Genomic DNA, 27275 nt, shown 5'->3' with positions numbered 1-27275 from the left:
AGATCTAGAGATTACTGAGAACCTCCAAGATAAGACTGTGTCTCTAATTAGCTGCTAATTAAAATCTTGATATCTGGCCTGTATCCAGTGGCAATTCCAAACAAGCTGATAACATCATTCTGTAGTGTAGTTCAGTTATTCTGGAGCACTTTACCTGCACTTTTTTACCAACAGTTGTCACATGGCTAAACTGCTAAAATTATTTATTTATTTATTTACTTTTCTAGAAGATATAGAGCACAGAATGACTCCATAGAATCATGGTCTTGATGGTGTTTCACAGCCAGCCAATATTAGAAATTTAAGAAGAAAACATAAACTTAGCTGCTAAAATTATTTATTTACTTTTCTAGAAGATATAGAGCACAGAGTGACTCCACAGAATCATGGTCTTGGTGTGTCACAGCCAGCCAATATTATAAATTTAAGAAGAAAACCTAAGTTTATGTTTTCTTTAGAAGAACATGATATGATTGAAAGATTTGAAAACGGAACAATCAAAATCCCACCAAAAAATCCCAAACCATTTGTCGAGTTTTGCTTCAGCTAGTATTTACCATCAGCTAGTGTTTCCCTCATTTTAATTTCTGGAAGGATTAATCAAATATCTTTTATTGCAAGCAGTCCATAATGCCATGCCCAGGTGGTTTGTTCCCTTCCATCTTGAACAGAAGATGATTTTTGTTGGCAATTAATTCTGGATGATTTCTCAAGATAGATTTCACAGGTTTATTAAACTTTTCCATTAACTTTTTTTCAGGGAGGTTTGAGCATCCTCCTGGAGAAATGATGAAGAGGTGTAATTGGAAAAGAAGTTAGATTTTTCAAGGTGACTGTTGAGTTGTTTTTATTGTTGCTCAGTAATTATTCAGTGCAAAACTGGCCGAGCCCTGCTAGAAACAGAGATTGCAGCCCATCCTGACCTGTCTGATGGGATCCTTGGTGCAAAAGCTCTCTCCTCTGGAGAAAGAGGTCTTCACAGCTGATTGGGGGAGTGTGGGGTCCATAGGCAAAAGCCTTCCTTTGGCTGGTCTCCTGGGAGATAGAAATTTTGGGTGAACTGACTGCTCTAGCTGAGGAATTTGTCCAGTTGGCCAAATGCTTTGATGTACCTGCTCTTATCCATTAGGCTCCCAACAAAAAGGTGGTTTGAAAGAGAAAGAGTGAGATAATTCTTGTTATTAGTTTGGTGGATGTTGGTACCAGGCTGGAGGAGAGCGATCTGGTCTGAATCTGTGGTGAGGATGAAGGTACATACCAGTTGACTCAATAGAAGTACCTGGCAGGAGCAGGATGTCAAACCCATGCAGGCAGCATTCCGTCAGCTTTGATCCTGGGCCAGTCTTCCTCCAGCATGTGTGCTTTGGAGCAAGAGTGCTGGCCTTTCCTAGGTGTACCTGGGCAGAGACCTGCTCCATTTGCTGGGGGTTTCAGTCTCCTCTTCCTGGAGCCTTGCTGTGCCATCCTGATACAACAGGAATGACGGTGCTGGCTCCAGGCACGGTGCTGGTACAGGTTCAGCAGGGCTGGAAGTGGGACTCAGAACCTGCTGCACTTGACTGAATGTGAGTGTGTGTGCCCTGCTGACACCCTTGGTTTCATAAAGCTTGTGACAAACAGTCTGAGAAGCCAGATGTATTTTTCTGTTCTTTGGAAACAGGACACTGCTGGTCTTGCTCTGAAAGCTTGCAAAGGTTAGTGTCAGTTTGAGCAAAAAGCTCTGCTTATTTTATGCTAATCCAGTGAAAGTTATAGAAAAGTAACAACTCTGTGGCTCTTCTGAATGTAATTTTGCTAAGGGGAAGATCCCAGCCATTTGAAGTCAGTGGCAAAATGCCATTGACTGGTTCAGCCTTTAACCCTCTATGTATCAACTGTGCAAGAAAAGAAAATTTTTCTGTGACTTTGACTAAACCTCAGTACACACATGCAAGTTTTACAGAACACTAAAACCAGGCAAAATGCAGCACATGTACTATTTATACACTGAATAACTCCAATTTTCTTCAAAGCCAGATCTTCTGCAGTATCATACAATTACTTTCAACTGCTTATGTGCTTTTACTTCCAGGACTTGCCTTAAATGTGTTTAAAAGATAGGAAGGAATTTCTACCAGGAGATAGAGTGAAAGATCAAATATTTCCCTGTCTTCATTTTCTTTATCTCTTTAGAAGGCTTAGAGACAGCAGCAGGTAATTTGGGGTGTACATTTTTGAAGAACATCAGCCCCTAGCTGTTCCCATTACCAAACCAAGATTTCAGAAAAACGTGGTCACTTCATAAGGATGTCTGACAAGAACTGCCTTCTTTTGAGGAAAAAATAAAGCTGTTAGTCTTTATCTTCTATTTAAATAAAAATGGAAATAACTAAAAAGCCAAAAAGCAAAAAGGGAATACAATTCATCTTACAGAGAATACATATGAAGAGGCATAATCCTACCAGAGGGGCTACTTCAAGGGAGAAAAACACATTCCTGCCTGGCTTTGCACTTGTCCAGCACAAAGTAAAAAGAGGTGGCAAACTTGGGTTTGAAAACAGGAGGAGTGTGTCCTTGCAGCACTCTGTGTGTGTGCTTAATCCTACTTTTAGAGTTCATGAAAGTCCGTTCCAGAGTCTAGTTTCAGAAAATATTATATGATCCCTTTGGTGATTTATAACAATTAGCTGCAATTGCAAACAGGTCATCAGTTGTCCAGAAAGCAGACATGAAGTTTGCGTGGGGCAAAAATGGCAGGGCTCTATGGGAGTGAAGGTTGAATTTGGAGGAAAGTGAGATTGCGTGGGGCAAAAATGGCAGGGCTCTATGGGACTGTGAAGGTTGAATTTGGAGGAATTTTCACTCTAGTGAGATTTTTTCACTCTAGTGTGTTCTTAATAAATTCTTCATGTACCACATTCTTCCTCTTCATCCTCCCCTTCATCTTTTCTCTCAGTGATACTAAATATTAGTTCCTGTATTATAAAAAAAAAATTAAAATTGCAAATTAAGGCATCATGGCTTCTCATTGCCCTATGTCCCAAATTCATCCTCTTCTCTCAGCTTTGTTCTGATGGCACCCCTGGGTGCTGCAAACCCTGCCTCCCCTCAAGCCAGGGCACTGGTTTGGTGCATCTGCAAGTCCCAGACTGTGTAAATTCAGAAAGGAGGGCTCATAAACAGATTTAATTGCTTGTTGGAGTTTCATTTGTGTCCTTGCTGTTTTCCCACATTGCTTTGTATCTGCCCTGTAAAGAGTAGTCCAGTAGGGCCGTTAAACTCACTTATATTCACTGTGGATATTAAAACATGTAAGTCTGAAGCTGGTGAGAGGAGAAACAAGCAGAGTTGAACTTTTCTCCTCTTCTTTCTGAAATGGCACTGTTCAGGAGTCCCAGAAGGCTTAAGGAAGAAGGTAATATTTTAATTGCCTTGTGTTTCTCCAGGAGATTAATAGCACTGTCAGTGCAGGAGAGGGCATGAAGCTGAAATACACACAGGACAATGCACGACAAGAAATACAAACCCCACTGATGGCTCTGAAGGGTCAAATCCTGCTCCCCTGAGTCCTGTGCACTGTGGGGATTTAAGCCCAGCTGGTCATGGCTGTGTTGTGCTGTACATGGACTAGATGAGGGCTGTAGGTCCCTTCCAAGTGAACTGTTCTATGTCACTGCCCCCCAGCTGCAGCGTAAAAGTGTGTGTGTACATCAATATAGAATTTGATCACTAATTCCTCCTGGAAAATCCTTAACTTTTGTGTCAGGAAAACATTTTTAACTGAATTTCTGTGCCTGAGTCATCTGCCAGGGCATGGAGGAAGGAGGGAGCTGACTAGCAGGTACATTTCTGAGGGGGTGTCAGGGGCTTTGAAGCTCTCTCCTGGATTTACTTGTAGCCCTACTTCTGTATCTGATGCCTCAATTTCTTATGCTGAATGATTTCCCCCCTCTAATTATTGTTTTGCTGGCATGAATATGCATCACTGCTTATGGTATAAACCTGAAGGGCATCACAAATAAGTGGAAAGATGTGCTGCTTTTTTCCCTCTAAAATTCCTCATGTTGACTCTGATGTTGAGTATTAAAAAAAAACAAAAAAAACAAAAAAACCCAAAAACCTTATTGTAAGGGAAGAAATATCAATGATAGAGAAAGAAAACATTAAAATTTGGTGTTTGGTCCTTGGAGTGTTTTTCAGTTCAGGTTGTCAGCTGGCAGAGGTTTCTCAGCTCTAACAGATGTTGCTGTTCTCAACCAGAGTCCTGCTGCAGAGGGACAAACTGGATTTTTCATTGCTCTCATTTCTCATGAGAGAGGGAGTGATGTGAAACTTAGTTTGTGCATTACCAGGGAGAAAACAGCTGTTTCCATGAGCTGCAAGTCCACATTTCCAGTAATCTTTCTGCTGTGTTGAGACTCTTTCTGCCTGCAAATGCCAGTGGTTTGTAGAGTGCATGGTGTGGGGTGAGCTGGCCTTTGTGGGTAAATGATACCTTCAATGCAGGATATTGGATTTATTTGAGCTAATGGCTTTTGTAAATGGAAGTTACACTGAAGGTAATGCTCATTTCGAAGTCTTTAGTAAATATGTGCATCGGGGTTGGGGGTATTCCTATTCAGAGGACTAAGAATGTGTGAGAAGTGGTACAGACATTTCCTATACATGGGAATTGTCAAACATCTCTTAGATCAAAAGAAGAAGAGATAAGCTACTTTGAAAATATAGCAAAGCTCCTATTTTATTAGTCCTTTTAAGAGGCGGAAGGATGACTCTAAAAAATAATCTACACTATTGTAAGGAAGTTCTAGTTAGTTAGTTTCATGTTTTTCCTCAGCAGGAGAGATGGATGTAAGCTTAGTCTCCTGGTTTTATTCACCCTGGTGAATTCCAGTCATGATTCATTCTCACTAATGAGATCAAAGCACAAGAGTTACCCTTCCACTAACACACTCCTTTAAAGGTATTAACTGCTTCTCAAAAAAAAATAAAATATATATGTATGTTGGCAAAGTCACAGAACTTCATTGTGTTATTGCAGGTGCTTAACTAACCTTTGAGCTTAAAAAAAAAGAAAAAGAAATGTATGTTGGCAAAGTCACAGAACTTCATTGTGTTATTGCAGGTGCTTAACTAACCTTTGAGCTTAAGAAAAAGAAAAAAAGAATTGTTTTATTGCACTTTATGCCAAATGAATGGTTGAGGGATTCCTCTGCAGCTCAGCTGACACAAAGGCAGAGCCTGGCAGGTAGCAGTTCTCTGTAAGTGCTGCTGGGTGTTGGGGCTGATGTAGGACATGCTGATAGAGATAAGGGTGATCAACTTCTATTGTCTAGCTTGAGAAATTGATAGGGGCAGCAGAGCTGATAGAAATGTAGTGCAATGCCTTTCTAAATTGGCCTAAATAGGATTGGCTCTGGAGAGGTGTTGGCAAATTATGGCGTGTTCACTTCTTCCTTTGGGAAATGTTCATTGCATTCTTATTGTTACCACAAATCAGAAAGGTTGGCCTACAAGGCAGTTATTTTCTGTAGCTTAAACAGTCCAGGTTGTGGACGATGTTGTGCTTAAAATATGTTAAAAAAATTAATAAAGTGGTGTTTTACAAACCAGTTGTTTCTTGATGCAAGTTAAATTCCAGCAGGTGTGTATTGCAGGTGGGGATGATCAACCCTTTATGACAACCCTGTTTGTAATTTTCCTCTAATTTCCCTGATTGCTTATGAGTTAATTGTGTGTGTAGTGAAAGAAAGACTTCAGAATGCTGCTTCATCAGTTAATTAAGAGTAAATCAACATATTTTAAAAGGTGGCAAAATAGTTTTTGACTTGTGTTTATGGTTCTTGAGCTGTACCTGCTTTATGAAGTTTCTTTTTCTTCTTCTGAACTCTGTGCTCTGCAAACCTGTTGTGTAATTGCAGTTGGCTACTGAATTATAAGTTAAACAACTGTTCACATACTAATCAAGAACTCCTTTTGTATTTCCAAATCTCTTTCCACTGCTTGCAGAAGGACTGCTGAGTCTAAAGGATGATTTGGTTCTAGTTTGCTAAGGAGTTTACATGAGTATATATATAATTGCACTTCTTTTTGCCAATTGATTTTATTACAGTGCTTAATGGTTTGTTGAATAGTTTATAGGATAATGAATGTCATTTCCTTGTATTATACTATAAATAACTTGGCAAATTTTTAATTAGGATAATCATGGTAGCTTTCTCTACTGCTGTAATCAAGCTTTGCTTTTTGCATCCAAGAAATAATGTACATCTATATCAAGTTAGAACAATTATGTTTTTCTAGAGAATACAAGATTTTGTTGATTGTATTTTTTTTAATAGACTTCCCTTTTTAAATCTTAGCTCTGCTTTTGTTGAAATGATAATTACCTCAATTGGATGAGTTTTACTTTAACATTCTGATTAGAAGAATGAATGAGACAGAACTTCTGTCCTATGTCAGATTTTGGAGTTTGGCTTTCCGTAGCATTGGAATACAATTAGGCACTTCCTACCATAATGTATAAAGGTATTTTACAACCACATCAAGTTAAATACTTACTTTGGTTTCAGTTGTAATCTTGAAGTCTATTAAATATAGAAAGTAAATATATAGAAAGAATAAATCAATTCAAGCAAAAGTTTTCTAGTACTGCATGGAGTGATCTCCTACGTGGGAGAACCCAGTGTGCATGATCTGATGTCCAGCACAGCTTGAAGATGCTCAAGGGTCCCCAGCTATGAAGGGGTGGCACTCTTGGAAGGCACCTGAAAAATTATCCTGTTCCACCCCCTGCCATGGGCAGGGACACCTTCCACTAGACCAGGTTCTTCCAAGCTCCATCCTTGGACACTTCCAGGGATCCAGGGGCAGCCACAGCTCTGCTGGGCACCCTGTGCCAAGGCCTCACCACCCACACAGGGAAGAATGAGACATCAGGACAGATGGATGGAGCTGAGGTTAGATCCCCCCTGCCCATCCTGTGCTGCTGTCCCTTGAGTCTCTTTTGGGTCTTTCAGGAGTTGCTGGTTGGAAAATCTTTCAATTAAGTAGATTAATCACAAAAAACCCAGACATTTTATAAACTGATTATTCTTGGCCATATCTGGAAAGCCATACCCCTTGCAGTGAAAGTTTTTCCTGAAGGAGAGAGTCCTTAGGGTCATGAAGGAATTCTTGAGGAGAAAAACTGGAGTTAGACTCTTTCTTTTTTGAGACAGAAGCTGTTTTCTACTACCTACAACTTCAAAAAACACTCATAAAATTTCTGTCTTCCTATGTTGCTGTTTTGTAAATGATGAGGGATCTAACAGAAAGGCCAACCCCTCTTTTCCACAGAACCCAAAAACCCAGACAGATTCAAATTTGCCGTTTCCTCTGGTACTTTTATAAATGTAGCCTGGTTTATGTAAAGGGCTGCCTGGTCTCCTGCTTCTGCTATAACTACCAGTGTAAGTATCCATTTCATTGCTGAGATTTGGAAGCTGTTAACATGGCTTTCACCACATTGCAGAATGTTTCTGCAGCTTTGCAGCTCCTTTGCAGGGCTCAAGCTGCTGTAGTTTTGCAATTATGTAATCAAATACAAATGTAAACATATGGCCATTTCTCTAAAATAGAGAGCCTGAGGAAACTGGAGACAGCAATGGTGAGTTGGAAGAAAAATCCAGTGGAAACAGAGTTAAATGTCAATGTCTGTACTGTGCCTAGTTAATATTTCACAGGAACGCCGTCAACTTGCTATAGAGCCCAGAGGATTTATACATTTTCCTGACAGATGATCATGATTCCCATCAGTACACTTAATGCCAACATCTGTAGGGTTCTACCTAATTTGGGAAACAAATATATTCTGTCCTCGTCGGAAAAGAATACTTTGTAAGTTCCAGGAAATGCTCATTACCTTGGGGTCATTGCAATTAAGTGGAGGACAGAGATTTTTCAAGGGGTGCCATTACACTTCCTTTTTGGCTGCTGTCTTTAAATGCAAGTTAGCAGGTGCCAGCTCCTGGTCTTGGCATTGCAGTGAAAAAATGCTTTTGATCATGGGTCGAGGTAAACACATGGAAATAAAGTATAAACATGGTCATTAGGAAAGTTTTGGTCATACTGTTGGTGCTTTATGGGTGAGGAATGTTGAGAATGTATTGTACACAACTTATAGCTTTATATACTAATCATCACTTTTTTAAGCTCCACTGTATTTTATTATTACATGCCTTTATTGGTCATTAGGAAAAAATTATCCAAATTAAGGTTTTCAAACTTTCTCTACATTAAATCATGGTCAGTCTAGATATTAAAGGCAAGGACACCTGCATAAACATTCCTTTTGCTTGCTTCTCTTCTACCTTCTTCAGAGCTGATGATCTTCCCATCAACCTCTGTTTCATTTTGTAAATAAATAACTTTCACTTGATCTCTTCTCTTGATGATCTTTATTCCCCAGATGATAGTTCAGCTGGCTGGAGTTCTAAATTATTTATGTGGGTGTGATAATATTCAAGGAAGAAGTTATGCTTCATGTTGGTGCATGGTTGAGTTTTGTTTATACAAATGCAGTTGAGTGATACCAGTGTAGCATAATTTCAAGCAGAAATAGAGGTGGAGTAGGAACAGAATTCCTTCTCTGGAAAGCACACCAGAAAACTCAGGGAAGACAGCCTGCCTGGATTAATGATGTATTTCCATGCCTAGAGCAGGAACAGTCTGGCCAGGAATTATGAAAAATGATAACAGGATTTCTCATGAGCTATTAGAAAAAATAACAGAAAATGGAGAAGATGGAAATGTTAGCTTGGGTTTGGTAAAGAAAAAAATGCAACTTTTCAAAGAGGCCATTACTTCTAGGTAACTCATAAAATAATTTTCTTATAATTTTTGTAGTTCCTCAGATTTCTGCTAGTTGTCACTTTTAAGTTATATAAAGTAACTATCTGTGTTAAAATTGGTGTTGTTGAATTTTAATTTTTGCAGTACTTAAGGCAATTACCTTCAGGGTTGGGGGAAAAAATCAGAATTTTGCATGAAGTAGTCGCTTTTATGTTGGTGTTGTTCAACCAGACCATGACTAGAAAAAACTTGGAAAGGATTTTACCCAGTCACAGGATACTATTGGGACATTTTTAAAATAAAAAGTTTGCTTTGGAGTGATAAATGTCCTGATATATACTGAAATGCCAGCCTTGAGAATGTGTTGGTCCTGTGTTCCTTTGACAAGTTGAGGGAGCACAACAGTGTCTATCAGTGAATCTGATCAGAATAAAAATGGACTTGTAAGCCAATAAAGTGAGTCTCCCCTGCTTTATTAGAAGCAGCATTGAGTTAAACAGGAACAATCCTGCATTTGGGTTTGAATGATGAATAAGGCTTCACTTCCAAAGGTTATTTTCTCTGTCTACTTGGTGCAAACTCAGTGTACCACTGATAAAAGGATCCCTTTGACTCACCTGGTCCCTCCATGGATTTGGACGTGCAGAGGTCAGTTCCTAAGTGTATGAAATTCATTTCACACAAGCAAGTAACGCTTTGATCTGATTTTTGTTTTGCTTTCATGCTGTTAATTTTTAATATTTTTAGTTGTGACTATTTTTATCTCTTTCTTGTCTATCTTAACATAATTTCATCTAGTTTTTGCTTCCTTAACAGCAGCCCTTTTACTGCTTCCTTTTCCCTTTTCAGATGAGGGAGAGCTCTTTCTTCCCATCAATTTGTCTGGGGCATTCTTAAATCCTGAGATAACGTAATAGGTTGGGGAAGAGACCTCTAAAGGACATCTAGTCCAACCCCACTGCCATGAACAGGGCAGAGACATCTTCAAATGCATCTGGTTGCTCAGAGCCCTTTCCAACCTGACCTTGGGAGTTTTGAGGTATGGGGCATCCACAGCATCTCTGGGTAACCTGTGCCAGGGCCTCAGCACCCTCACAGGGAAGAATTTCTTCCTAGTATCTAATCTAACCCTGCTGTCTGTCACTGTGAAACCATTCCCCCTTGTTCTGCCACTCCCTTGTCAGAAGTTCCTCTACTTTAGCTCTTTTTCCAGCCTGAGCAACTCCAGCTCTCTCAAGCCCTTCTGTCTAGCAGAGGTGCTCCAGTTGTCAATCACCTTTGTGGTCTCCTCTGGACCACACCTGAATGACAAATAGTGTCACTTGGTAGAAATGAGAGAGGAGATGGTGTCCAGTGATGTTTGGGCCAGCACAGAAAAGCATGAGGAGCAAACAATGTCCTTGTTGAGGCCAGGCACAGTCAGGGAGTGGAACCATGAAAAGTGGTTTTCGTGAAAGTGTCCAATGAAAACCTTAAAAAACCTTAAAGGCCTTTTCATAGGTAAGATCAGTGGAGTTCAGATGAGCTCTGGAAACATGGATTTGTAACTCATTCATCTTTGTAAATTGTGAGAGCTTGTACAGTTTTCCCTGAGTGCTCACAAATCTTTCTGCTGCAGAAGGCAGTGTTTGTTTGGCCTGGCAGATTAATCTCTGTGGGAGGTGAAACTGCTCACATGTCCACCTAAAGAGGGAAATTATGGATCCAGCTCTACCTCCTCACTCTTTATACCACATTGTGTCATGTCCCTTTTTAGCTAAAATCATTCCCAGTGGGATGTTTCTGATGGAACAAAAGCAAGGGAAAGCATGGGCTGGGGTAAAACGCTCTTCTGATGTGGATCTCCATCAGCACAGCAGGAGATGGAAAGAGAAGTGAGCCAGTGGCCAAGCCAGTTGAAAGATCCTTTGTTTTGTGGAGCACAGTGTGGTAGTTTGCCTGTTGGTGCCTCGGTCCATGGGTGTGATGGGAATGGTGTGCAGAGACCTCAGCAGAGCCTTGAATTCTGCTGGGGCTGTGGGACAGAGCTCTCCTGGTCCTCAGGAGGCCTCTCCCTGCCCTTTCAGGGGGTGAAAACACCTCAGTGTTTCCAGCTGGAGATCTTGGAAAATTCATGAATACCTAGTTTTATTTACCATATCTTCTGTCAAATTCTAGTAATTATGATAAAAATATTCCTCACTCCATTTAGCAGAGCAGTTAAGAAAATGTTGTTTGACTAGAGCACCTTATCCTGCTTTTATTCTGATTTTCGTTGATCAAAAGTTTCACAATTTTGATGCCTGTTTACAATACTACAATGTCATCTTTCTGTTTCCTCAAAAGGCATGTTTCCAAAATGCTTTCAAATATCCAGTCATTTTAATGAATACCTCAAGGGATCATTGAAATATCTTTAAACAGGTGGTGTGAGTTTAAAAAGTTTTCCCCTGTGTATCCATCTGCATTCATCACCTTAGGTCATCTTCAATATTCATGTCTTCTACCTGGAATGCTGGTTTTGTCCTCAGTGATAACATGTGGTTTTCTTCAAAATTAAGCATATGGTTTATTTTTCTTGTCAGATTGCCCTTAAAATCTCTTGGATTTTTTTTTTTTTCTGGTATTTGTATCTGCCAGGATTGGAAGGCTTATTTTTGCTTAAACTATCTCAATACTTATGGTAGTGTTCAGAAGTAAATGACAGGAAAAAATATTTTTTATTTGTGCAGATACACAATACAGCTTTCAAACAGCCTTGGCTTGTTTCTAAATCTGACCTAAAGTTGCCTGCGAAGCGACCATAAATTTAGTTTCACAATGCAATCTTTAGAAATATCTTCAAAATCATTGTGGTGGTTTTCTTGTTTTTTGTTTGGGTTTTTTTGTTTTGTTTTGTTTTGGTCATTTTCCCCCCATCCTTTAATGCCACTGAAGAAAATTGATCTAAGAGGGGGGGAAAAAAAAAGCTGTATGTTTTCAGTTAGTTAAAGGCAAATGACAAAAAAAATATTTGTTTATTAATTCCTAGAGCTCAGTTTAGTTAGACTTGGTTCAATCAATGCCAGTGTTCTGCTATGTGAACTTGTTTTCTCAGAGTTTAAAGGAACTTGTTGCAATGAGAGTATTGTTCTTTTTACTCATCAGCCCTCAATTGCTTAATGAGGAATAGATTTAAATATCTTACAAATAGATGGACTCAGGGCAGGACTGGGATGACCAGGGAGGAGTTTCCTCCAGCTGTGGTGGTCTCCAGGGGCACTCAGCAGTGAAGTCACTCAATTTCACAGAATCACTGGGTTGGAAGAGACCTTCAGGATCGAGTCCAACCTGGCCCCAACACCTCAACTAAACCCTGGCACCCAGTGCCACATCCAATCCTTGTTTAAACACATCCAATCTCTTTTTAAACACATAAACACATGGCCAGTGTGACATGGCTTTAGTGGCAGTGAAGTGAAGGTGTAATGGTGTCTCTGATTCATCCCAGGAACTCAATTTTTACCACTTTCTGAAGCGAAAGTAAATACACAGGTGGTTGGGGCCATCCTATGAATTCATGTGCCTCACCTGTGCTCAAACACATTTCAGTGGGTCATAGCTATAATTCTTGATATATTTTTTTATTTTTTTTTAGATAGAACAGAATATCTGCCACAGGTGTGCTTTCTGTGAGACGACACTTTAAATCTACTTGAGCATCATTATTGTACAGACTCAAACAGTTTAGATCTTAATTGATATTAATAGGAATAACCCTCAATGACGTGAACTTGGCAAGCCAGAAATTGCAGCTGTTCTCAGCAGTAGTGGCAGTAACAAAGATAATTAATTGTTTTTCCCTGGGAAATATATTTAGATTGTACAAACTAAATATTCCATTCCCTGAGCCCTAATTCAGGCTTGTATTTGTTCTGTAAATACAGGAAGTGAAACAAAAGTTAATATTTTTGACTGTCACACCATAATGTGAGCTATTGCAATTATTTTGGAGAAATAAAGTATTTAAAATATTTATTACACGTCTTCCAGTAATAAATTCAGCGGATGATGTTGTGTATGATTTTGTCAGCCTAAAATGAGCAACAATTTGATATTTTTATTTTTTGCTGTTGTTGGTATATGAGAGCTGGTTCTTCATCTGGCCCCAGCAGTAGTGTGCAAAGGGGATCATATTGGATATTGTAGAGCACGTGTTCCTGGCAGAGTTTTAGACAAAAAGTATTCCTGAGTGAGCACAACTTCATTTGCTAAGAGCTTGCAGTCAGCATTATAATCCTCCTGGATTATTAAAGAATACATCAAGGTTCAGTTTTGAAGTGCACAGGGATGTGTTAATGGCACTGTAAAATGTTTATACCCGTCGTGCAGGAGGCCTCTGTCTGGGTTATTGATTGCCAGGCTTTAAATTCTTTCTGTTTTGCTTAAATAAGAGTGGGAATGAATCTTCACAGATCCTTCCCCTGTCTCAGCTGCAAGTGGGCTGAGCCACCTGGGGAGTATTTACTTCTGGTCCTGGTTCTTGAAGCTCTAATAGACACCCCCACAAGAATGTATATTCATATGCTCTAAGTGTGTGGTTTTTATTAACACTTATTTTAATAGTGGTTGTAAAACTCATGCATTTAAATGCAGTTCTTTAAAGCGATGGCATTTTGAGCAAGGGTTTCTTTCACTGGTTATTTATCTCTACAATAGAAAGTCTCTGGTGTGGGTATAATTTTGTCTACGCTGATAACATCCACCCTGAAAATGTAACGTGCATGGGATGCTCTGTTGCTTGCTACAAAAGTAATTTTCTACTACAGGTTTTAAATCTCTGATATCCTAAAAATGTGGCGCTGCCTCAGGTTGGGCTGGACACAGAGGCAACAGTGCTGAGCAATGCAGGTGCCCTTCAGCACCTCCACAAGTACCTCCCTTCACAGTCAAGAAATGAGGCTTTATTTCCCCAAACTAATATGGCACTAAACCACCAAACTAAACATTTACCTTTGTGATGTAAATATTTCCTAAGCTCAGCTTCTTTCAAATCCTGCCCTTATTTGCGCTGCTCAGCAAGAGGCATGGACTTTGCAGCAGGAAAATGTGTTCTTTATGAGTAGGATGAAGCTCTTTTCTTCACTTGCATCTTAAATGCAATCTAAATGATCCATCATGCCCTGCACACAGCAAAAGCAATAGGTATGATGAAAGTCTGATTACATGTAATCAGCAGCAGTAGTGATTTGAATGTTTTGTCCTGTATCTTCCCTCAGCCTACTGCCCAGAAAAGCTGCTGCTTTAGTGTATTGAAAAAAATTCCTTGAGTTCATCAGCTGGGTTAGTTCAGAACCCCATTGCTCTGGTTCTCCCCTGGGTTTTTGGATCATTACATGGATGGAATACCAGTTGCTTTGGATACTTATTAAAAATATTGATATTGCACAATCTAGGCTGGCATTCAGGTCTGCAGCTTCTCAACAACAGTGGATTTGAGAGGTAAAACTGGTTTTTTACCTGTGCCCTAAAGTACAGAGGACTGTTCTTAACAAACCACCAGCTGGGGGAAACATAGAAATGGGATGCCACTGAAAAAAACCACCTAAGAAATATAAGTATTGTTATTACTGTGGTCATAGATCAGGCCAAACCATCTCTTTCTGGAGTGTGTGTAGATACATTCTTCAGGAATCGTTAAGGAAAAACCGATGCAGCACCAAGAGAGCAGTCCCTTCTGTAAATCTGACTCGAGCCCATTCACAAGTGAAATCATTCTGCTGCAGAGCTCTGAAGCTGTGTCTGTCTTCTGGGGAAAATTGCCTGCTTGTACGCTTCTGCATCTCTTTCTTTCCTGCTGCTAGAATATAATTAAATATGCTAGAATATAATTAAAGTTGCTAAAAATACACGCTTTCTGATATTGTTTTTTGTGTGTAGGCGGCTGCTGTTATTCTGTTCTCAGGGGAGGAGATGGTATAAAGATGAATGTCACTTAACTCTATTAAGTGGTCCATATTTCACAGGGATATAAAAGCTCCTTACTTGTGGCCTGATCCAAAGTCCCATGGAGTTTTTAAATTTATATATATATGCACACATATATATATGTATGTATAGTGGAGTCTGCTGGTTTTGTTATTTTTACAGAAGCATTTTTTTCCCCATCAGAAGAGAGGAGACTTCTGAACTGAAAACTACCACTTTCATGTTAGCAGTGAGAATTTACATTCTTAGTGCTGAGGAAATTAGTAGAACAAGCAGGGCCATAATTACTGTGCTTTTACAATACTGACATTGTACCTAATTATGGTTTAGTCTACCAAGCATTCTGTTTGTTTAATAATCCCAGCAGACATAGTTTGAGTTTTTGCATCACCTGGATGTAGCTGGGGACAACCACAGAAGTGACAGTTGACATGATTTTACCTATTTTACAGTATAAAGCATTGGCTCACCTTTGATACGCACGAAATCACTTATGGGGGAGTCGGAATCAGCATTTAGAGGCAAAGTAGCTCAATGCAGAAAGAGTCTTTGTTCACTTTTTTGTGTGGTAAAACCAGGGCTTAATTTTCTCTTCACAATCTCAGCAGCTCACAAAGCTGGTAATAAAATCCTCAGCACCCCTGCTGATGAAGTCAGATCTGCTATTGCTAACAAAGGTTAAACATCCATCATCTTTTGACCTGCTAAAATTATTCCATCTGCAGGTTTCATCCTGAATTTACCACCTGTCCCATGCCTTTTGGTTTCTATTTAAAGATGACGGATCTTTTCTGAATATGAAGTTCTTGATTTCCTCTCCTGCCTCCTCAGCCTTTATTTAAATTGTAATTCTCTTTTCCGCACATATGAAAAGTCTCAAAAATAACTTGAACATTTTTGGATAGAGAGGGTACAAAGAGGACCCTGAGTCTGTATTTGTGATTAATTTCCTCCATCCCATTCTGTGGTGACACTTTCTCTGTGAAATCCAGGCATGTCATATTTGTTCAGGTGTCCACCACCAACTCCTTGTTCAGCACATCAGGGTTATGAGCCTCCTTTCCAAGACTGCGGTGGATTTCCTAAAAATTTCCTAAAAGTTAGAGTTTTCTTGGCCACCCTTCAGTCCTCAGACTCTAGGATTGATTGAAGAAAGCAGTTACATTAAAAATTAAATTATTTCTTCCTTGGTTTTTGTGCAACTAAAACATTTACTCTGTGTGTGTAATCCTGCATACCATCCTATCGATTCTGTTCCTGATGCTGTCTTTAATTTTCTAATTGCCTGTTTCTCTTGATCATCCTGTGTGACACAAATACCCTCAGGGATGGCAGGGATTTGAAAAAGCAATAGCTGAGGAAAGCCTTCCCACAGGAATGCTGTCTTTGAATTAAATGCTTCCTCCATAAAGATATGTGGGGGTCTTTTGGTTTTTGTCAAGTGTCCAAATGTCTTGGCAAGAAACTTTTAAAATTATTTTGACCAAGTTGTTTGATAACATTATATCCAAAGTTGTCTTTATTTCCCTTGTATCTGTTTTGATAGCTGATTTTCTGGGTTTTTTTTACAGTATTTTTTAAAATAGTAGTCAATACTTATGAATCATAATAGAATATCACCTTAATAAATCAAAGGAGTAATTATCTAAACTGATGGTTCCTTAGATTTTGTTTGCCTTTGAATAATTCAATGTTTAATTTAGATATAATTGTTTTTTAAAAAAAGTTTATATTTTAAAACATTCCATAAATAAATGTTTTATGAATTTTTTTAGTAACATTTGATAATTTTGAGCAGTAGTACTTGCTTTTCCTTGCATGATCAACACTGGTGACTGCAGAATGTGACTTAGGACAAGAGCTTGTTCCTGCAGCAAAGCTCTTGACAGAGAAAGGTGACTCTTGGCTCCATTAAAATAAAAAAAGGGTTTTGTTATCAGTCCAGACTTGAAGCCTGTAATAGTCTTCTCATCCTTTTATCAATCCAGCTCTTCTCCTTAGTGTCGAGGCTTTGGCCATTTCCTCCTTGTTTCCAAGGAGCTGATGGGAGGATGAGCTCATTAATCCTCTCTGTGCTCACTCACAGTGGGGCAATAAATCCACGCAGAGAGGGTTTCACCACTTGTTTGTAGGTGGCTGGGTGGCACCAGGCTGGTGTCACATGTATCTTTTACTTTGATCCTTCTTTGTAACATGGACTTTTTAGGTGAAATGCAAGCTTCCCTGTGAAATACCATTTTAAGTATCTTAGCAGAAACCTTTTGCTAAATATTGCGTCTTGCTGCCTGTGAATAATATGCTTGCCTGTTCAGAAAATCACATTGAAGACCTACTGACAGCAGCAGCTGATATCACAATACATTGCTCTCTAGTGGTGTGAAAATTATTATTCCATGTATGCATTTCCAATTACACCTTAAATTATTGGTCTTGGATCATGCTGTCAAGAAAGTCAGACATGAACTGCAGAAGATCACAATTATAACTACTTTGCCAACTGTTAAATTGCAATTAAACCTATATTAAGTGGCCCTTTGGTGTGCCTTTTTCTTAATTCTTACAATTTAACTTAGAACTGTTGATTGTAGTTATTTAAAATAATGGATACAATTTCAGTACGGCCCAGCATAAATGAGGAAACATTTGTAGGATTAGAGTCAATTTTTAAAGGTTTATATGAGAAGCAGATTGTTTTAGTTACAAGTTTCTAATATTACTATTATATTTTTAATATTTGGTGACATCCAACTTGAATAAAATAGTTAACCCTGGTAATAAGATTTTCCTTTTAGCTCTTTATGTAGACACTATTTAAAAAGGAATTTTAGCTTGGTTTTCCCTTAGTTCTCTCATCCTTTTAATAACTGAGTATAGTTTAAAGTTATCTTAGTATTTAACCCCATTTCCCTGTAGATTAATTATCCTAATATGAAACAAATGTGTATTAAACATATGCAGTTGCTTACAGAAGCAGATCTGGCAGTTCCATTTAATATAAGTCTCTTGTTGCACAAAGCAAACCCATCATATTTAAGATTTCTCTGGTCATTAAAACTGAATTATGTAATAGGCTTCCATCTGCTATTGAAACCTGTTCATCATTATTTTGTGTCATTTTAAGTGGGAGCATTCTGAGAAATGCTTAGTGACAGCAGGCTTGGCTTTCCGGGCTGTGGGAGCAGGGTAGGACACAGCTTCCTTCCTTGCTAGCTTCAAAAATGAATGCTTTGCCTTCTGAGGAGGTTTTTTCCAAGAGTTTGGTTCTCACTTCTCCAGCCTTGCCATCTTCTGCAAAACTCTGTGTTTCATTTGTGCTGTTAAACTGCGTGCAAGTCGCAGTCTCCTCCCCGTGTCTCCCCCAGCCCTGTGCGTTGATTCCTGCGGGATAATTCCGCGCTGCCATCCATCAGCCCCACCGGTCTGGGGACACTGATGGTGCTTAGCAGGGCAGGCAGCACTCAGTGGTGGCAGTGGAGTGACACAGCAGTGGCAGGGAAGAGGGATGGCCCCGTGCTGCTGTGCTGGAGCAGGATCTGGGTAAATGGGATCAAAGCCCACTGGAGAAGATATGGGATCTGCTGGAATAGGAGCCAGGCAGGGCGGGAATTCCACTGCTGCATCCAAGAGCTGCATTGACAACCTCTGAGGGAGCTGGGCTGGGGAACTTGATGAGAACAAACCATTTAGTTAATAGAAGATTATCTGATTTCAGGATTAACCTTTTTTGGTATCCTGTCCAAGATGTAATTTTGGATATGGCAAAAGGAATAAAATTTGTTCTTGAGTCCTAAAACAAGCAAGCAAATCAAGCACCAATGCTGACCCAGCCTCAACATCCTCCTTCAGGGGAAAAAAAAAAAAAGTAAAGAAGATGCTTCAATTCAATCCAGATACTTTATAGTTCTTTCCATACTGCTTTTAATTTTTTAATCCTTTATGGTAACTTATTTTCTCTGTTTTCTCAGTGTAACTGTGTTTTCCCTATTATGCAATCATCTGAGCTACCTAGATCTTACTTATCTGTATCTTTCCCTCATGAAGTTATCTGTGCTTTAAAAGAAAACTGAAGACTTTACTTTTATTCAAAGTGAGGATAAGCAGAGCCTATTTTTTTTCTTAATATTCCCATAATGTTCCCAGTATCTTAAAATATCTCAACAGTCAATGTGCTTTTCCTTCCTTGTGCGGACAGATGTCATTCTATTACCGTTTGCAATATTCAAGTGAAATGGCTTTGTTATGTTTTACATGGTAAGAAAACTACCAAATTAAAACAATGACATCATTGATTACCCTTTGATAGATGAAATTTATCTAAATTATTTATCTTTTAGTATTTGCTAAAAATGTTCATATGTGAAAATTCACAATGATAGAACATCTGCTCAGCAGAGGCTTATCAAAGGTATTGTAATAAGCTATGTAATGAATGTTTCAGCTTTCAAAAGAGAAAATATTTTGTGTAGCATTTATTTAAATAATTTGTCTCAAGTTGGGATTTCCATCCCACTTTAAGAAAAAGAAGCAATTTTGTTGTGAAAACATTTTAATTGAATTTGGAAGCTTTACAGCTCAGTGAAGGAAGAAGTGTAACTTGGAAATATCTGAATTCCAAGAGCTGGGAGATGAAAAAGGTTCATTTGAAGTCCTGCTTGGAGGCACAGTGAGTGGCGCACTGCGGCGAGCTGGGTTTGAAATCGGCGCCGGGTGACTTGTCCTCAGTCCCCACCCGTCTGCTCCTTTCTTGTGCTCTTCAGGAGTTTGCCTGTCAGACCTTCTGGAGGTTTGATCCTGGGAGCAGCTGAAAACTTCAGTCTTTTCTCCACTGAGCCTCCTGATGAAGCAGGGAACACGTCTGTGTACAAGAAACGTGTTATTCAAGTCATGGCTGCTAGAATTCCTTCTTCATTTCAAACACTGTGTTGCTTATCCAAGTGTATAGGAAGTGTTCTTATATAAGAGCTCCTGGGAAGGGTCTTTCCAAGATGCTTGCAATTCCTTGTAAAAACCTGTTTCTTATTCCTGTATATTTATTAACTTTTTCAAGTTTTGTTGCAGCCATTTCTTCCTGTCAAATAACAAATGAAATTAGAGTCTTATGAGCACACTATGATAATACAGGCTAAGGTAGTGGAGAGGCTCAGAGGTTTTCACATTCCATATAAATGCTCTTTTCAAAGTCATTTTGTTCTTTGACGTGGGAAAGAAAGAAGGGTTGTTTCAGTGGGAGCCTTTGAAGGCTTTCCACAAGTGAGAACATTTTTGCTCATGTTCACCCTGGCACTGGCTGTCAGCAGCTGAAAGGGCACCTTGTTGACTCTGGTACAGGGCTTGTCACTCTTCTCACACAGAGGGATAAGTGATGGTCACTTTGACCCTCCACCCTGACATTTACATTGAATCCACGTCAGGCTGTTTGGAAAGAAGGGCCACTTCACCCTGGGGAATGTCTTTGCATGTTTCCTCCATCCTTCAAGGAGGTGAAGGATAATTGTGAAGAAAAGGTTCAGAGGGAGCTTGTTTGGCCTCCGGCCCCCTTTCTTTGTAGGGCTCCTGGGAGCAGGGATTGGCAAATGGCAGGATTGCAGGTAATGTGTTTCTATTAGGGTCTCTCTATTGTGCTAGAGAAGGCACCTGGCTATTCTGTGGTATTTTTGTGCCATTAAGGAACATAACTATCATGCCATTTTGTAGTTTGCTGAGATAGGTATTATTCTGTGACCCTTTGTTGATTAGATAAAAATTGGCTCAGGAATATTTGGGTGTTTCTCATTATCTGAGTATTTCTTAAATTTTTCTGTCCATAGATTGTGCCAAGCTGAATAACCTTCTCTTGAGTCTGAATAACCTTCTCTTGTTCAAATCTAGGAGGGAACTTGGTGTCCCTTCTCTTAATGGAAATATGGTTTTGACAAAAAAAAAGCCAAAAAGAACAAGAAACAAGACAGTCCCTAAACTTATCAAAAATGTTCCAGGATTATCATCATTCGGTAGATGTTTCTCAGCTTCCTGTTAGTACTGATCTCTCTCAGTGTTTGCTTAGTCTGATGTATAAATTATAGTAGCCAACAGCAAGTCCGAAAATATGAGGAATACTTGCAACCCTGTGATGTAAATAAGGAATTTGAGCATCAATGTTATGGACTGAGAACTGGGATGCCTGATGTCACTCCGCAGACTCCAAACAAGATGCCTGTGACCTTCCTGGGTGGGAGATGTGCAGAGTGAGGAAAGTTTGCACATGGAATTTAAACATGTGTGGCTTAAACTGATCATATGGCGCTTTTACTGACAGGTACCTGTGTGTGTGCCTTGCTTATGGAGAAAGCAATTAGCTGATTAGTAAATGCTGATTAAGTGATAACTATTATGGCTAGAGCTGAATAAATACACATAAAATATCCACGTTCCTGTTTAGAATGCTACATGTGAACATACCAGCAGCTCTTTAAGCCCCTTTGCATTGTGGGAGCACAAATCAGGGTTTGGTAGATCTTGTGAGAGATTTTTGGGTTCTGTAAATAAAATTTCATTACTTTGAACACAGCATTACACTGAACCAGGTAGGGCAGAAATAAATGGTATCATAATAATGTTTTTATACCCTGAATGTAAAACTCTGTTTATGGTTTTGCAAGAAAAATCTCAAGGATTTTGTCTGTAGTTTAGTGTGGCCAAAATCTAAATGTTTTGCTCTGTGCTGGGCTCTTAAAATGTAGTTTTAACTCCAAAGGTATGAAAGATTTCAAAAGTATTACATAAAGTCTGAAATTCATAAGTAGGAAATGCTGTGCATGCTTTTTCTTCACATCTCCCTTTCAGTTACAGTAATTTAGGTTTTAGTGTATGATGAATTCTGTCATAAATTACTACCAGAATACATTTTTCAGCTTTGGAGTAAATTTTGCTGAAATTAATATGGAAACCCTCCCATGTTTCAGTGAGAGATCAAAGAAAATCCCAAATGGAAAACATGCTTTTGAGAGGGGGGAAAATAATTCTGAGTTCTTAAATTCTTGCAATGAAAAGAACTGAATTAAAATCAAAGCAAAACTAATTAAGAACTTAAAAGTAGAAGTTTTTTGGTTGCATAACATCCCTGAAACATGGCAGGATGGGTTGGTTATCATCGCCAGCATTCCTGGTCATACAGACAGATTATGCCAGTAGATCCTAATGGAAATGTACAGCTGGATTGCAGTTTTCTGACCACTCCTTTTGGCCTTTCTGCTCTTTCTCACTATTCCTGCTCTTTTCCTTCTGAAAAAAAACCAAAACCAAAAAAAAAAAAAAACCAAACCAAAAAAACAAAACCAAAAACACCAAAAAATTGCTATTTTGGCAGGAAATTCCTTTTCTCTCCTAGGAGTTTTTTCTGGGTATGTAGCTAAGGGACAAACCAGCTGAGGTCTAATGCTTTTTATTCATGGATTTCATGGTGCATTTCTTGATCTAACCATTCTCAAGTGGAAAAGGAAAGTATGTTCACATACATCCCCCCAGTCCATGTGCATCTTTTCTTGTCCTCTTCCTTGAAAATTGAGAGGGAATTAAAAATTTCAGCTTTGTTTCACGTGAAATACAGTGGAAATATTTTTTTAAGTGTGAAATTAAAGTAAATCAATTAGTGAGGTATTCTTACTTCACACTGATCTTAAGGTATTGCTATAGAAGCTTTTAAATATGATGTTCTGATGATCTCTAATCCTTCAGCATTCATTCCCATCGTGCTTGTATCATATCCTTCAAAAGCTTCTCTAGGAATGTGCTTTTTGGGTTAGCGTGCACATGTGTTTTTTCTGAGTATTTAGTGAAAGCCTAATGAGCAGGCTCCCTGCTCTAGTGGATCAAGACTTTATTAGGCTGAGTTTTGCTCTTTGAAGAGCGTTGCCATATGGGAGGTTTGTTTTTTTTGGGCTCTCCCAGGTGCTCTTGGCAGATGGAGCTGGAAGTGCTCGGAAGACAGAGCACCAAGCAACTCCCATGCAAGCGGCTGGGGGTCACCAGGACCACAGCAGGAGCCTGGCAGATCCACAGAGCGCCCAAGCAAGGGACTGCTGGAAGTGGGAAGCACAATTCTGGAATTCAGCAGCTTCTCTGGGCACCTGGTTCCTTGACCAAGGCAGTTCTTCATTAGATTCACAGTGAATATTTCCAGTCTCGTGACAGAGCTGGAGAGCACTCCATGATATAAATGTTATCTCCCATTTGGTTCTTTTCAAGAGCCCTGTTGACCTTCTTGTCTTCATTGCATTCCCTCAAATAAGAAGGATACAAATCCCTTTGACCCCAAACAGTGATCAGAGTCAGCGATCATCATCCCTACTTATTTAGGAGCTGAATGCAAGTTTACAGAGGCAAATGCCTTTTTAATCCAGGAGCATTCCTGGTCCAGGCAGACATCACTCACTGCCTTGTGTGCTGGTCAGCTGATTGGTTTGCTTCCCTTTTTTCTCTTTTATTTTATCATCATAATGGAATTTTGGTTTTCCAAGTTCAGTGTAATTTCATACAATGTAATTCTAGTTGCTTTCCTAATGCAGACTTTGAGCTTCATCTTCTTTAAAAAATGTTCATCTTAAAAAAAAAACCAAAAACAAACCACCACATTTTTGGCTGTGAGAACATTGACTTTAAACAAAGACACCAGGTTTTCTATTCCTTTTTTTAAACTTTCCTTCTAAGAGGCACTGCCAGGTGTTTGCAGCATAGGATGGGAGCATAGGAGTAGTATCCTTGGGGAGGCAAGGCTTTCATTTACCCATAGAGGGATGATTTCTCACCATCTGCTCTGTATCTCAGAGAAATGGGATGTTAAAAACGTGAATTTTCCCATCCACTGGGAGCTTTCCTGCACAGCTCACGTATTGCAGAAAGAAAAAGATGTCACAGAAAAGAGCTGTTTTACTTCTGGGCCATCATAGATGACTATTTTTCAGCAAGAGGGTTGTTGTGATTTTTGTTTTGTTTTTTAAAGCCCACTAATTAGTGTGTGTTCGTAATTAACTGGTCAAATTCATTCTGTAAAGAAAACAGCTGAAAATAAAAATAATTCTGTGGTTATGCAAAATAAAAACATTTGAGAAAGCACTTTCAGAGCCAATAAAACCCTGAGGTAATATTAAACTGCTTTATTCTAAACAAAATCTATTTTTCAAAGTGTTTTATAAGTTAGTGTTTTTTTCACTCTGCTAAGTTTTTCTCAAGGTAGAGAATATAAAAAGCTTAGATCTCCGTAATTTCTGTATTGTTGCATAAAATTGAAAGCAAGAATTTAATAGTATGGAAATAGCTTAATTTTTTCCATTTTTCAAAAAAGGTAGCAAACAAGCCTTTTTTCAAGAACAAATATTCAGCTCTGAGCTCAATGTGAAATTGCTTTTTAGAACTTCTGTACATGGAGTAACTTAGGCTATTTTCATAATCTTTGCCCAAAAGAGAAGCAAATGCAAGATTTTTTTTGTGTAGACATGTGTGACCATCTGCAGATTTGGAAGAAGCAGTTGCACTAAGGAAGGGATAATCACCCTGCCAGGTTTTGTTTCAGACAAGATTTCTGTTCCACAGGTGCTGGACATGGAGATATTTTGGGACGTTCATGTACAACCAGACACTTGTGTGACCTTGACTGTAGAAGTGTTTTCACAACTTTACATTTCTATATTTATTCAGTAATATTTTTCACTTAGCTGTCAGTTCAGAAACCTCTCTAAATAAATAGAGTAAAATTGTTACTCTTAATAATGAAAGCATTTTCAATATTTTTTTGCTCTGAGGAATAATCATTCCTGAGCTGAATAAATAAGTGGACATGTTTGGCAATGCTAGTTTTAATATTTCCAGGTCTGTTAGAAGCAGATGTGCAATACACAGAAAATTGCAGTTCATCTTGTAGTAAAAGCAGAAATGTATCATGGGTTTCAAGAATACTCGAAAACCAAATATTATAGAGTTCTTCTGTGTGTTTCTCACACTACTCTACATCTTTGAAATGCTAAAACTTGCCAAACTCTCTCCCTCTTTCTGACTTCCAGGATGGTTTTTCAAGATGTGCTATCAAAGCAGGGCCTTTAATCATCTCCCTGAAAGCTTTAAGCAAAACCAGTCCATGTAAACTTGCACTCTTAATTATCCAGTTGCTCATTTTTGCTGTTGAGGGGAAGGAATTAAGATATAACAAAAATCCTTTCGTTCTTGCAGGCTGAAAAGAAGTTGGGATAGAGTTATTTTAAGAAATAGGAAATATATCTACATAGTAGTTGTACATTTGGCTTGTTGTAAAATTGAGTGATGTCAGTAGTTGAGAACCTGACCTCGGAAGTAAGAGCTGCACACAGGAAATTATTAAATTATTAGTCTAGTAAAGGACTCTTGTTTTTTTTCCTTTAGTGATAATACATCCCATGGCTTTTGGAGGAACTAAGCCAATGGAGAGATCTATGAGTGGATTGGGTTTTGTCTCCTCCTTTATTCTTGGTTTTATGTCTTTGTGGCAGTATTGACTCCAGTGAAGTTATTTCTCTCTTGTGCCACTGTGAGAATAATGAGGAAACCTTTTCCCAGCAATCTGCAATGTAACCTTGTGGAAGACACTACTGTAATTTATATATTGATAAAATGAATATAATATATTGCACAGAGGTTTTGTGAGCTTTAATTAATATTAGAATAGTTTTACATTGAATAATGATGGAATAGTCTTGAGTTAATTAACTCTAGATCTCAAGGACATCAGCCTCTGGTGGTTGAATGCAGCAGATTGTGTGGGTGTGCCAAACTTCCAGAATGCCCTCTTTTAAAAAACATTGTTTTCAAGGTGCCCCAGTGTTGACTTTAAATTCTTTCTTTGCAAATTTGTCATGTGAACTGTAAAATATTTTTATTCAAAATGGAGGAAGGATTTGGTCATTAAAAGGTGTCTAAGGAAATAGTTGAAAATAGATATGCTTATTTAAGTAGAACTTTGACTATTTGCAGAACTACATCTTTGAAAATTTGATTACTTGAAACAATTTAAAACTATTTTTTGTGGCAGGAGAGGTGAATCAGGAACCTCCCTGCTGGTAACAGGTTATTAAAGCTTGTTGGTTTCTATCTAGTGAGCAAATTTACTTCATGGTGAAATATTTAGAAAAAAAAGCAGATTTTCTTAAAATTTTATTCCATTCAAGTAGTTCATGGTGATGTTGTTCCTGTCATGTTGGAAGGATGATGGGCAGCTCCCACTCCACCCTCAGCTGGATGTTAGAGTTCCCTAAGTGAGGGTATCAGATACCACTAAATTATTGCTTCATGTTGTTCCTATCATTTGCTTTGATTTTTGCTTTTTGAATCATATCATCTTCACTTTTGATTTTCATTGTGCCATTTTTTTTTCCCCTTCACCTTCAACCATTTCACTCTAACCCATTCTCATTTCCAGAAGAGCATCCCTTGTGTGACGTAGGGGAGTTCCTGTGCCACGATGGTGTCACTTGTGTGTCCTGGCACTGGCTGTGTGACGGGGAGCCCGACTGTCCTGATGATTCTGATGAGTCCTTAGACACCTGTAAGTAAAGGAGGAGCTGCTCTTTTATTTTATCTCTCTTTAAACTGAAACATTTTCAGTCACATTGACTATATAACTGGAAGGGCAGATTCCATTTTGTTTCATCACTCCTGTATGAATCTTCTTGTTGAGGAGAGCAGGTTACATTCTTAGTGTGTGTGAGAGACAGAAGCAATGGATGAGATGGAAGGTGTTTTGTCCTTGTGCCACTCTGTCATGAGCACTGGCACTGGAGCATGTGTGCCCTCTGCTCTCCCCGAGCTGTGGGTGGGCTGAGAGGGGACAGGCACAGGAAAATGTGCTCCTCTAGGTACATTTAGGGGGAGCTGGGGTGGAAGAGTGCAAAATATTTTCAATACAAATATGAAAAGCATACAAACATCAAAGGGAAGAATGAAAGACTATGTGAGAGCTGTGAGGGGGGAAATAAACAAAGAAAGGAAGATGATGGAAAGCTTTAATAAAACATATTTAATTATAGTGAAGACCTTTTTGGTTTTTTTGGTTTTTAATGTGGCTAAGAGCTTTTGAACACCAGAGTAACAACCTTACAGACTTTTTTCTTATCAGCCTTGTAGACTACTGATGAGGTGTTATTAAATCTTAATGTTCCCTTGTTTCCTGTGTTCTGAGGAAAATGAGGGAATTTCCTGATTTTATCCCCAGGATAATCACTTAATGTAAGAGAAGAACCATGTATTTTGTATCAAAGCAATACTGACAATCAGGAAGGCTGGAAATGGGGTTTGCTGCTCAAAGAAAAGAAAATATCAAACATCAGACAGTATTTAGGAGTCTAATCTTTAAAATGAGGGACAGAAGCTTAAGATGTCTGGGAGCCATTTCTGTCTGGGCAAACACTGCAGTGCTGATTGCAGCCTTCCTGCTCCAGAGCTTGTTCTCTGCTACTGATCAGAAAATTGCCTCGGGGGCTGTGGCGAGGGTGCTCTGATTAACCACCCTCCACACA

At 38.9% G+C, this 27275-nt stretch overlaps 1 protein-coding gene across 4 annotated transcripts in view; it reads left to right on the top strand.

The window, feature by feature from the left end:
• LRP1B (LDL receptor related protein 1B) overlaps positions 1 to 27275 on the top strand; it is a 626536-nt gene that overhangs the window by 134508 nt on the left and 464753 nt on the right. For 3 of the 4 annotated variants that reach the window (XM_039700520.1, XM_039700493.1, XM_039700501.1), the window contains exon 2: positions 26180 to 26305. The exons of the other annotated variant lie outside the window; for it this stretch is intronic. In XM_039700520.1, the coding sequence (XP_039556454.1) occupies positions 26180 to 26305 (126 nt within the window). The remainder of the gene's footprint in view (positions 1 to 26179; positions 26306 to 27275) is intronic. 4 annotated transcript variants of the gene reach the window in all.

The sequence above is a fragment of the Passer montanus genome, unplaced genomic scaffold (assembly GCF_014805655.1).
Source record: "Passer montanus isolate IOZ18808 unplaced genomic scaffold, ASM1480565v1 scaffold1, whole genome shotgun sequence".
Taxonomy (NCBI): Eukaryota; Metazoa; Chordata; class Aves; order Passeriformes; family Passeridae; genus Passer; species Passer montanus.
Note: the sequence above shows the minus strand (reverse complement) of the source record. Positions and strands in the feature narration are given on the sequence as shown.